The sequence below is a fragment of the Thunnus thynnus genome, chromosome 17 (genome assembly GCF_963924715.1).
Source record: "Thunnus thynnus chromosome 17, fThuThy2.1, whole genome shotgun sequence".
In the NCBI taxonomy this organism is placed as follows: Eukaryota; Metazoa; Chordata; class Actinopteri; order Scombriformes; family Scombridae; genus Thunnus; species Thunnus thynnus.
This window is the reverse complement of record NC_089533.1, coordinates 11,956,492-11,969,038: the sequence shown is the minus strand read 5'-3', so window position 1 is coordinate 11,969,038 and position 12,547 is coordinate 11,956,492. Positions and strand designations below refer to the sequence as shown.

At 42.1% G+C, this 12,547-nt stretch overlaps 2 protein-coding genes across 4 annotated transcripts; one reads left to right on the top strand and one right to left on the bottom strand.

Annotated features, from left to right (window-relative positions):
* Positions 1–261: 261 nt before the first annotated feature.
* On the bottom strand, positions 262–1,776 carry LOC137200821 (coiled-coil-helix-coiled-coil-helix domain-containing protein 5). Of its 2 annotated transcripts, none has more exons than XM_067615472.1 (4): positions 1,624–1,776; positions 1,242–1,382; positions 922–1,073; positions 262–591 (listed from the first exon to the last, which is right to left on the bottom strand). In XM_067615472.1, coding segments are annotated over exons 1-4 (324 nt in total). In that variant the 5' UTR covers positions 1,626–1,776; the 3' UTR covers positions 262–562. The 2 variants fall into 2 exon arrangements, with proteins under 2 accessions (XP_067471573.1, XP_067471574.1); XM_067615473.1 differs by having other exon boundaries at positions 1,242–1,378; positions 1,624–1,725.
* Positions 1,777–2,068: 292 nt separating this feature from the next.
* Positions 2,069–12,239, top strand: atp13a1 (ATPase 13A1). 2 transcript variants are annotated; one of them, XM_067615461.1, is made up of 25 exons: positions 2,069–2,571; positions 3,864–3,953; positions 4,408–4,671; positions 5,482–5,637; positions 5,775–5,844; positions 5,930–6,036; positions 6,171–6,300; positions 6,444–6,499; positions 6,635–6,761; positions 6,916–7,053; positions 7,172–7,292; positions 7,445–7,602; positions 8,001–8,176; positions 8,269–8,379; positions 8,488–8,613; positions 8,701–8,809; positions 8,982–9,175; positions 9,681–9,777; positions 9,859–10,043; positions 10,267–10,381; positions 10,490–10,686; positions 10,833–10,975; positions 11,066–11,177; positions 11,345–11,488; positions 11,605–12,239. In XM_067615461.1, exons 1-25 carry the CDS (start codon positions 2,218–2,220, stop codon positions 11,713–11,715), a joined length of 3,591 nt encoding a protein of 1,196 aa, XP_067471562.1. In that variant the 5' UTR covers positions 2,069–2,217; the 3' UTR covers positions 11,716–12,239. The 2 variants fall into 2 exon arrangements, with proteins under 2 accessions (XP_067471562.1, XP_067471563.1); XM_067615462.1 differs by lacking the exons at positions 2,069–2,571; positions 3,864–3,953; positions 4,408–4,671 and adding an exon at positions 4,860–5,278 and having other exon boundaries at positions 11,605–12,237.
* Positions 12,240–12,547: the final 308 nt, after the last annotated feature.

Genomic DNA, 12,547 nt, shown 5'->3' with positions numbered 1-12,547 from the left:
TGTTCTGCTTGGTGGTCACAGGGCTCATAACTCAACATCCTCCCTCTGTCTCTCTCAGTTGTCCCGCTGATTAGAGGTGGACAGCCTCCTCCGTCTCCTTTCTTCCCAGACTCCCCATTTCTCAGTCACTGAGTAGTCAGGAGAGTTTGTGTGGGAGTGATACATTCCAGTTTAATATTTGACTCTGACTCAGAGCTGGAGAGGATGGGAGGGACTGAGACGAGCAACAGAAAACAATAGAGGATGTCTACATCCGCATGATTAATACATGTCTGATGTCACTTTTAATGAAATGACTCAATAAAGACCAGTACAAACTTCCTTGCTTACTGGCAAGTATTAATGTCATTTTCACATGAACACTTACACTTACATGAGAAAACAGTGATAAAAAAGAGCAATACAGCAATCAAATACTCTACACAACCTGTCTAACTCACAGTACTGTTGCATTCATCTACACCTCACTGTACATAACATGGCTAGAACACATTATAAACCAGCCCATCTGTGCTGCTGCGGAGACAGGTGTAATCTGAAGGTGATGGAAGATGGCTGAATGCTACGATGGCTGAGGTACTGGATTTGTAGCTGTGAAAATAAAAGGAAAATATTGTTATGTTGACCATTAATGTAATACAATGCAAAGATAGTGCAGTATTGGTACCATTTTGCTGACATTATAACCAAATTAGGGCATTATTCGTGTGAAATTTCACCGCTGCACATCTGAAATATTCCAGCATGCACAAACCATGCAATGTGATTAAAATACACCCCCGCTTCTTCAAGAGACAAGTGAGAAGACTTAATATTCTGCACACTGTGCACATTCCTATCTCTTGTGTTTTATTCACTTCCATTTTCAACTGGTTATACGTGACACTGAATTGTGTAGAGCTAATTCCAGCAAGGACTTACCCACTTCACTAAGGTCCACCGTCTCTGCACAGCCCAGAAAGCGAGCAACATGTGGTGAGCAGGAGGCAGGTTTGTCCTGGTTTTCTCTGAGACAGCGCTCAAACTCAACAAACTCCTTGGAACAGTCCTGTCTGATCTTCTGGATCACTGGGCTATCAAAACAAATGCAGGAGTTATATACAAATATGCTTTTTTGGTTTGCTTTGGCTGGCTTTTATTTTATTTTTTTTACAATTATTTATCAATGTGGGTGTGAGGGTGTTCAGGGTCACATAGGAGTGCATGGAAGATGCACGCATGCAAACATGTTGCCGTCTTACTGTGATGATGTGCAATGTGCAACCTTCATCTTCAGTTCATGACACTGGTTCTGCCATGTTGATGGGTTGGAGGCCACACATGACCCATAGGCTTCCATTTCTTTATGGCAGTATTTGGTCGTGATATCCATAGCAGCCTGCCTGAAAGGTAACAGATGCAAGTATTGTCATATATATATCAGTGATTACTGACAAGCCCCACAAACCATCGTCAACTTTACAAATTTAATATAGTGAGCAGCAAAAAAGTAAACTGAATATAACTTAGTGGTTTTATTGAGCATGCAGACATAATTCAAGTAGCAAATGTGTTTATTTGTAGCATATATCTACTTCACTGATTAGAGAATGTGTTGATATGTGCCGTATTTAAATTTCTTACATGTTGCTCTCTTAGGCTCGTCTCAAACGATGAAGCTGATCAATCAAGGTTATCAAGCCAGTACTTCTACATGTGGTGCCATGTCTGTGCGGGATTCACTGCCGTACACACCCTTTTAATATCCGATAGGATGGGAGTAAAACATTGTGAAACAGTCCTTTAATTTAATTGGTTCAGGTTTGCGTCAATCACACACTTTGGTCACGCCCCTACAATGACGAGACATGTATTAAAGGGATAGCCACTTAATTGCATAATTACAGCATTGAAGAACAAATACAGTTTATGTTTGTTCAAAGAAACCTCCTTATACACGAGCCATGTGAAGTTTAACCTAAAAGAAACAATTAAAGTATGTGGGAAGATGTGGGAAGATATATTTTCCCAGTTAAGACGTGCTGTACTGAGAGAACATTACGTGTCTTTACGTGTTTACGTATGCGGAAGCCACGGTCAGAGAACGGACGATTCAGTAAACGGGCTGTGAAGGCTGGACCGAGAACCGCTCCGTGTGTTGAATCGTATTTTTACCGGCTATAGCACGACGGGGTGGTGGCGGGTGATAGAGGGGGGCAGAGGGGTTAGCAAGGTACGATGAACGACACAAAGAAAGAGGGGGCTATGGCTGCAGACGGGATGTACGGACCGGATGAGACGCAAATGGCCCCCTCTGTGAACCACAGCCAGCATGACAGCGGCACCGGCGACGAGCTGGTGAGCTCGGTGACGCTGTACAGGCGCAGGCCTCGGCTGCTGCACGGCACCGTCCTCCCGTTTCTGGCAGTTCTCTACCCAGGCTGGCTGTACGTGTGGTTAGGAGTGTACGGTGCCTCGGAGTACCCGGAGGCAGGCCTCCTGGCGCTAGCCGCTATCGGGATCGCGCACGTCCTCACGGCGCTCTCCGGTTATTGGTCCGTCCACGCGCACTGTTGGCTCACTTGTTCCAAGGTAAACATGAGTAATAACAACAATAACACAACTAAAGTCTACTGATGTATGTGAGTGACCCACTGTTTGGTCCCAAACCCTTGTACGTAGAGGTCAAAGGCCAGGGTCAGCGTGAATCCAAGAATCAGTGTCTTGCTCAAAGGCACTACAGAAGGGCAGGTGTGTGTGTGTGTGTTCTGACCCCCGGTTAATTTTATTGAGGGATGTCTGTGTAGCTGAACCGACCGAGCTCTCACTGCACGTCTGAATCAGCAATGACACTTCATTAATTAAAGGACACTTTCAGTTTTCATTACCACATTTTTATTTTCGTTTTAGTTCAGAAAATGTATCAGAATCAGGTTTATTGTCGAGTAGGTTTGCACATACAAGGAATTTGCCTTGGTGTTGTGGTTCATAACAGTCAAAAATATACACAAAATAAAGGTATTCCTAAATAATATAAAAAGAAAGAAATTTACAATAAAAAATATGTTGCATATATTCTAAGTGAGAAGATCTGCTACAGGTTTAAATTTTACATCGAAGAGGATGAGATGAAACGTACAAAATGTTGATCAGTGTGCTATTATTATTGATAATAATAATAATACAAGTTGCGTTAATGTAACACACCATGTTAGATCAAAGATCACAGATGTGTAAAGATCATGTGGGACTTGTGGACATAATATCCAGGATACATTTATTTAAAACACTTTTATCGATATTTGAAAATTGCTATGACATGACACTCTCATCTCATCAAGCTTACTTGAAGTTTCAATAGTGGAGGATGATAAAGAAAGAAAATCGTGTCATGCAAGCCTGAAGTCAGATTGCAGATAGATATATAAGGATATATCTTGTGTGAAAAAATCACCTGTCAAGCATGATACTGGTTAATTAAACTGAAACTCTTATTTTCAACTAGCATTCAGCATTATTCCATAAAATAATTTTGGGAGAAACCTTTCTAGTAGTAGCGCCTTTGTGCTGTCAATTTAACGGGGAAATTTGTTCTTCATGACACAATATTTAAGATAATACCTGATCATGAATAGTAATAAACATGTTGCTTTCTGTGTATTCCCTCTGTAAGCAGTTATACAAGAGAGTATAGATGCTACTGAAAAATAAAGCAGTCAAATGAAAACTTTATGAATGTGCCTGATTTTCATATTAATCAAGCAACTGTAGGTCAGGACATGTCTGAAATGAGAGGAACTAAGCTGCAGAGGTGCACAACTATATCAAAAATAAGTCACCTGCCACAGTGTGTGAATTTGTCACCTGTTGATTTGTATACACAGGAACCCAACCCCAACAAGGCTACGCTGGCAAAGGTTATACCCACCCCTAATAACGGTTCTGCTGAGCTTGTGGCACTACAAAGGGACCAGGTGAGTTCATATTTTTACTCCAAGTTGTCTCCATTCGGAACATTCAAGATGTCTCATTCTCTTTCTGCAGAGATCAGGTTTTGAGACACAAGTTATTCAATCTTACCAGTTGTTTAAAATCCAGTCACTCATGTGACTGTATATTAATTCATTCAGTGTAGGCTGTAAACTGTATAACTGTCATTATTTACTATTCTCATTTGTGATTGGACATGTTGTCTAAGAAAAATATCATTTTGATACTTTTCTCATGTTTTTTAGAGTAAATCATTAAGGGCAAATTTGGTTTTAGTTTGTTTTTGCAAGATTGTCGTAGTAAATCTTGTGTTTAGATTGACAATATTAGGCTAACTCTTTCTCTTGTGTTCAGAGGGACATCTTAGAAAATATTAATATACCTTCCTTTGATGAAGCCTGAAAATGTGTTCTCTCTTTCTCTTCTACCGACCAACAGGATGAGAACGGAGAGGGGACTCTATCTTTTGAGTTTCAAAAGATTCGCTACATCTTTGACCACAAAGAGAAGAAATGTTTCCTTCCAATAGCATTTCCCATCAACCACGCAATGGGCTTCTTTCAGTCCTGGCGTGGCTACCAGGAGGAGGCGGAACTCAGAGTGGCAGAAAAGCGCTACGGCACAAACCGTGCTGAGATGGTGGTGCCAGATTTCCTAGAGTTATTTAAAGAGAGGGCCACAGCTCCCTTTTTTGTTTTCCAGGTATGTGTCTGTGCGTTTTTTGTATAATTCCACAGGTTTTATTGTAAAATTTGACTGTAAAGTTATACTATGCAGGATTTGTCAGTTGGTGTTTGTAAACACACAGCATTCAAACTTGGCCCCTTCTCCCTGGCTCAGCAAGCAGGAGAGTGAGAGAGCAGTGGTGGTCGAGTGAGCTAGAGAGTGAATGAAGAGAGCGAGCAGTGCTGGCAGGAACAAAGTCGTGAATCAGATAAATAAATAATTATTTTCTGATTGTTTCATGGCAGTTACGTTCTAAAGCATAAATAAACACACCCATACCTCTGCACAACCCTGCAGGAAGGTGCCACATTGTGTGTGAATGCAGAACTTTATCCTGTCCGCTGTGGCCTCTCTGCTCTGCGTGTGTGTAGCTCAGCCCAGCCCTCGGTCAAACAGACACACAGACCTGCAGCTCTTCGACACAGAGACAGAGAGCAGAGCGGAGCAGAGGAGAGAGACAGAGACAGCGATGTAACCTGGTCACTACGCTATAAGTCCCAACCTCACACCCAGCGCACTGTTATTGACTGGGGGCTACACAACCACTGTGCAAAGGTTGACGCACAGAAACGTCCCGAACACGGTAAAATAATAAGAAAATACAGGAAGAAGGCAGGGTCGCTGCAGATAAATACACCGCTACACAATTCTAGTGGGTCATAAGTGATGATTGAGAGGGATTACCTTTGTATTAGTCTATACATTTTTTAGGAAAATCCTGTATAGTATGCCTTTAAAATTGTTGACCTACCCAGGTGAAGTCATCTATCCTCTGCCATTCAACAGGTGTTCTGTGTTGGGCTGTGGTGTTTGGATGAGTACTGGTACTACAGTGTTTTCACACTGTTCATGCTGGTGGCGTTCGAGGCCTCCCTAGTCCAGCAGCAAATGAGGAATATGTCTGAGATCCGCCGCATGGGGAACAAGCCCTACATGATTCAGGTAAGCTTCATCAAATTTTGGGTTTAGTATATAAAAATGATGAACAAACATTTTATTTTGTACCACAAAACTCTGTCTGCAGTATATTTCTATGTCTTTTAAAGTATTCCAAGTAAATTTTGTGTATTTTCTGGCAGGTGTACCGTAACCGCAAGTGGAGACCTATATCAAGTGACGATCTCGTCCCCGGTGACCTCGTCTCAATAGGTGAGTGTCCTGTCAACATTTTATTACTTCTCTCAACACACTCTGACTCTGCGAGTGTTTCACATGTGTATCCTCCGCTTCACAGGACGTTCACCTCAGGACAACTTGGTACCCTGTGATGTGCTACTACTCAGGGGCCGATGCATTGTGGATGAGGCCATGCTGACCGGAGAGTCTGTTCCCCAGATGAAGGTTAGAGGCAAACTTGCATATATGATAACACTATACAGTGCTGAGGACAATGACTTTTGAGTGTAAACGTCAGCCCAATGGCATGGGCTTATTGTGAGGTATCGTAATAACTGCTGACATTATTGGGTGTGCAGGAGCCAGTGGAGGACTTGGACCCAGAGAGGATCCTGGATCTTCAGACAGACTCTCGACTCCACATTATCTCCGGGGGGACGAAAGTGGTCCAACATAGCCCCCCTTTAAAGGCCAGTGCTGGACTCAAACGTAAGTGAATATTCCTCTTTTAATTTATCTGTTAACAACAACATATTTTAGCCGGTGAATCAGTAATTCAATAGTGTGTCTCTCTCCCATCTTTTCAAAATGAGGTGCAAGCTCATTAATCTTCTCTTTTATGTTATGTTCAGCTGTAGACAACGGTTGTGTGGCCTATGTACTGAGAACCGGATTCTACACCTCTCAGGTGAGGGACTACTTCAGTGTGTCTTTATTTTATATTTAGCTATATATCTGTATTTGAATCAGACAACACGTCATTGAAGGAAATGTTGAGTGAGCCGTGAATGTCTACTTACTGTTTATACAAACTTGCTTTTAGGGTAAACTGTTACGGACCATCCTCTTTGGTGTGAAGAGAGTGACAGCAAACAACCTGGAGACTTTCATCTTCATTCTCTTCCTCCTTGTGTTTGCCATCGCTGCAGCTGTCTATGTGTGGGTAGAAGGTAAGGGGGGACAGGATGGACTCATTCTGATGTAATATTTATTTAACACAGACATAATTATAGTCAAAGTGACAGCTAGTAGCTAGAGGTGAGGGCATAAGTAATGTCTCATTAGCACTATCTTTGTTCTTTCTTCTTCCTCTTACTCCCTCAGGAACCAAAGATGTCAGCAGGAACCGCTACAAGCTGTTTCTGGAGTGTACCCTAATCCTCACCTCAGTGGTTCCACCAGAACTCCCAATAGAGCTTTCTCTGGCAGTTAACACATCTCTTATCGCTCTGGCCAAACTTTGTAAGTCTTTATATCTTCCTGTTTTGCATTTGTGTAAAGAGCTGCATGAAGCAGCCTGTAATACAGAGCTTGCAACAGCAGTGGTTCATTTGAGTCTTCTTTTTCTCCTCTTGTTCAGATGTATTCTGTACAGAGCCCTTCAGGATACCATTTGCAGGGAAAGTGGAGGTCTGCTGTTTTGACAAAACCGGAACACTGACTAGTGACAGTCTGGTGGTACGAGGAGTAGCAGGCCTCAGGTAAACACTGCCCACCGTTCTTAGTGTTTAGCAATACAACCGAATTTGTGACGTTCAAACAAGCTGTTCAAACACTCTGTGCTACGGTTAGTTATCATTTTCATACACTTTATGTGGAGAATGTCAGTGTCTGACATTTGCATTTATGACAGAGAAGGAAAGGAGGTGATGCCTGTATCTGAGATCCCAGTCGAGACACATCGGGTGGTGGCCACGTGTCACTCACTGGTCACTCTGGATGACGGACAGCTGGTCGGAGATCCACTGGAGAAGGCCATGCTGACCGCTGCTGACTGGACCCTCACTAAAGGTACAAGGAAATTACCTCCACTAAATGTAAAGTTCAGGTCAGTGGCAGGTGTGTGTGAAAGAACATGCCACTTTTTTGTGTTGGGCTGCATACAGTCATGTGTCCCTCTTGAATTTGCATGTATTTCTGAGTTGCAGCACAGTCTTCCTGTTGCACCAAATCTGTTTAGCTTTTTGGTGCAATCCAACCAGTTAAGTAAAGTAATGCTTGTCTTCAAACACAGGGAAATGTTTCCTCATTATAACTGTATATGTTAAACAGTAAACAACATGTTAGTGGCCTCACTTTAAAAAAAAAAAAAAAAAAAGAACAAGACAATTATCCATCTGGATACATTTTCTCTTAATGGCACAAGGCATAATTGTCTGTGCCTCACTGACTCTTGTCTCTTTGATCAGATGAAAAGGTATTTCCACGTGGCATCAAAACCCAGGGACTTAAGATCCACCAGCGTTTCCACTTTGCAAGCGCTCTGAAGAGGATGTCAGTCTTGGCCTCCTACGAGAAACTGGGATCCACCGAACTCTGCTACATCTCAACTGTCAAAGGAGCTCCAGAGACACTCCGAGGAATGGTACATATGTATACCATCCTTAATACATACTCAGCCATGGTTTAGCCTAATTAAGTGTTCATACTTTTGTTCTAACGTGGCTGTGATTGTAGTTTGCAGAGTGTCCAGAGAATTATGATGAAGTCCACAAGGAAATGTCACGAGAAGGTGCTAGAGTGCTTGCGTTGGGTTACAAAGAGATGGGACACCTCAGTCATCAACAGGTTCTTACTTTATCTTACTGTCAGAGATTATCTGATCGGTCAGAATAGTTTAGTCTGACGAGAACAGATTTTGTTTGAAACTGAGCTGGATCTTTTTGTGTCACATAGGTCCGGGAGATGAGTCGCAATTCTCTGGAATGCGACTTGACTTTCGTCGGGTTCATGGTTGTGTCCTGCCCCCTCAAGAGTGACAGCAAGGCTGTCATCAGAGAGATCCAGGAAGCATCTCATCATGTAAATAAGCTGCTAACACACACGTGTGCACACAAACTGAAACTGCTTGATTTTTAAGATGGATGATTCCTCTTCCTCTGCTGTCAGGTGGTTATGATCACAGGCGACAACCCCCTAACAGCGTGCCATGTAGCGAGAGAGCTCCACTTCATCCAGAAAGAACACACACTTATATTGCAGCAAGGCCCCAATCAGGGTAAGTCATCAATTTACAGAATCACATTTATTACTTGAGAGAACAATGTCAGTATTTAAAAAGTAGCTAAACAGCACAAGGACTTTTGTAGTGATTCATTTGTGGCAGGTATTTTGATCAAGGACATACACAAAATTATGTACGACTGATGTTGTTTTTGTTTTTTTCCCAGGTAAATGGCAATGGGAGTCCATTGATGGTACTGTGCATGTACCACTGCCCCCTCCTTCTGTTTCCTCATTCGTGCATCAGTTTGACCTGTGTGTAACAGGGGAGGGGCTGGCCAGACTGTGCTGTGACCCCCGGCTACTCCACACCCTCTTGCCTCACATAAGAGTGTTTGCCCGTGTCAGTCCAAAGCAGAAGGTAGGTCCTTAAGCAGCAGGTGGAAGTCTCTTGAAAATCATGTTCTGTTTCTGTTTCTCTTTAAGAAAACTCTCACTTTTATACACGGCTAAAAAATATTAACTTTTAGAAACAGACCTTGCATTTCGGGGTCCCATTCGGTGTGCAATATGTATAGCTATAATGGACTTATATTGCAGAAAATGCTGTATTGGTTATTTGGATTTTGTAGCAAAGTTCACCAATAATACCGTGAGATTCATCACAGAGGAAGTAGAATTAATAGGAAGCAGGCTGTAATACAATTGCAACCAAAAAGATATGATTTATTTAAGTAAGGGACATTACTCATTTTTTTCTAAGTGGAACAAACTCAAGTATATATCTTTTGGGTTGTTCAGAGGCATTCTGGGAAATGTAGGGAATCACTATTTTTAGTATTGATGGTATATGAAAAAGGTACTTGAGGGTGAACTTAAATGGTGTTTTGGAAGAATTATTAAGCTGTTGGTCTGTTGTTTTTCAGGAATTTGTGATCACCAGTCTTAAGGGGTTGGGTTATGTGACGCTGATGTGTGGTGACGGTACAAATGATGTTGGAGCTCTCAAGCATGCCCACATAGGTAAGCTTTACCAGTCACATGACTGATTTTATGTCTCAATATATTGTATGACTTAGGCATGACAGTTTTGTTTTTCCTCAGGTGTTGCCCTGTTAGCCAATGCTCCTGAACGCATGCCTGAAAGAAAGAAACGGGGGAGAGAGAAGGAGGCCCCCACGACAGAAACCAGACCTTCACCACCTGTCAGTTCAGGAGGCAAATTGAGCTCCAGGGCAGCCAGACAGAGGGTGATGGCCCAGAGAGAAGAGCAGCTTGCAGCACAAAAGGTGTGTGTATTTGTAATTTACTAAAAAGTACAAGTGCCTCCTTTCTGATTCTTAGTGGAATAGTTACCAGGAACTTAAAGTCTGTCTTCTCTTCACCCAGCTGATACTCCATTTATGTTCATAGGACGTATGAATGCAGCATGTTAGCCTGCAGCCCAAATGATAGGTTATAGGTTATAAAGTAACAATGCACTGGTCTAAACATCTGTGTGTTCTTTAACAGGAGAGGATCAGTCAAGTCTTACGGGAACTTGAAGAGGATCAGGTACAAATAGTAAAACTGGGTGATGCCTCCATCGCTGCCCCCTTCACCTCCAAACTCTCCTCCATACAGTGCAGTGAGTAAATTACACGCTTGTAATTTCAGTCCTTGACACAGTTGGCAAAGATCCAAACATAAAACTGCTCCCAACATCTGAAACTTGTCACTTAATCTTTTTCCCCAGTCTGCCATGTAATAAAGCAAGGCCGCTGTACTCTGGTGACAACACTACAGATGTTTAAGATCCTTGCTCTAAATGCCCTGGTGCTGGCCTACAGCCAGTCTGTACTCTACCTCGAGGGGGTCAAGTTCAGCGATTTCCAAGCAACCCTGCAGGGCCTGCTGTTGGCTGGATGCTTCCTCTTCATCTCTAGGTCAAAGGTGAGAATTTATATAAGGATGTACAGGATATACAAGATTAAAGGATGTACATGTTTGTGATTGAATCAAGTTCATCTTTACTGACACATGTCTATTGTTTATGATAGCAATCAAATTAATATATATTTTTTCTCCTGTTTATGCAGCCACTGAAAACGTTGTCTCGGGAGCGGCCCTTACCAAACATCTTCAATCTTTATACGGTGTTGACCGTACTGCTGCAGTTTACTGTTCACTTCTGTAGTCTGGTGTACCTTTACAGAGAGGCGCAGAGCAGAAGTCCTCCCAGGTAAGAGACAGGAAGAGACAAAACAAGAGTGAACAGCAGCTCTGTTTTTACAAAGTAAAACATCACACTTTTTTCTTTTCTCTGTTGCAGAGAGGATCGGTTTGTAGACCTATACAAAGAGTTTGAACCCAGCCTAATCAACAGCACCGTGTATATAATGTCCATGGCCATGCAGATGGCCACCTTTGCCATTAACTACAAGGTACTTGTTCTTAATGCTGTTATTATTTGTTGTTTCTGCATAGACTCTCTGCATTTTTTTTTTTTATGATCAGCAATTTATAGGCTAGTTGAGCATTGACAAAGTGTATATATATATGTTATTCTTACATTTCATATACTTACTGCATTTCTTGTTGTGTTGAATAGGGTCATCCCTTCATGGAGTCTCTCAGCGAGAATCGACCACTTCTGTGGAGTATCGCTCTGTCTGGTTTAGCGATTGTGGGACTCCTTACTGGTTCCTCACCAGAATTCAACGAACAGTTTGCCCTTGTAGATATTCCAACTGAGGTGAACTGACATACTGAGTCTTTCAACTTATTTTATGATATATTTTTTTGTTGCTATAGCCTTGAAACAATGATGTACTCAATGAGGTAACCTGCTTCCTATTTACTTCCTTGCAGTTCAAACTAATCATTGCCCAGGTTCTGGTGGTGGACTTTGTTGTCGCTCTGCTGGTGGACCGTGTCCTGCAGTTCCTGCTGGGCAAAGGAACTCTTCGGCTGCCTTCTTGAACTCAGTGCCAATAGCGACTGCATCCCTTATCAACCAAACTGTAAAGGGAGAGAAGACTTTGGAGGAAGAAGAGAATTAAAGCTGTTGTGACAAGCACAAGACAGCTGAGGCAGTCATGGCGTGCAGTACTGTACACTCCGTGTATCCCTTCCCTCATCTTACTCTGCCCCTTCCTACTCATCTCTGTTTCTGTATTTTCATCAGCTCTGTGTTTCAATTCTCTTTCTGTTATCTTCATAAGTTTTTCTACATCCCTATACCTTTTTTTTTTTTTTTTTTACCCCCCCCCCCCCACCCCCCACAGTGCTGCTACACAAGGCCATGAAGACAGCAGTATTGAGTGGAGTGCAAGACTGTGTGCCAGCCAGAGTGAAACATACAGGCACACTAAAGGGGCATTCTCCAAGAGAATTGCAAAGTGTTTTTGGTTTTTTTGATTCCTCTCCTTGATTTTGTAAAAAGTGGAAAAAAAACATCTCTAACAGACTTATAAAAAGACTTACAGATAAAAAATTATGAAGTCTGTCAAGTGTTTTGTCAACTTACAAGTACTGATGTGTCTGCACTTGGAAAGGCTGAGCATGTCCAGCTGGTCATGAATTATCATGTTTACAGAAGTAGGTAAGTAAGGAATGATGAGGTAAAATGTAGAAGAAGAAATGTATTTAATGAAACCTTTCATCTCATCGGGTGCATGACACAGGCCAAAATGAAACATGCCATCTCATTTCATTTATTTCTACAGGGACAGTGCACACAGGCCAGATTAACCATTGAAACAACAATAAAACAAACGTAAAATCAGAACAGTATAAAGCAGGCAAAACATAA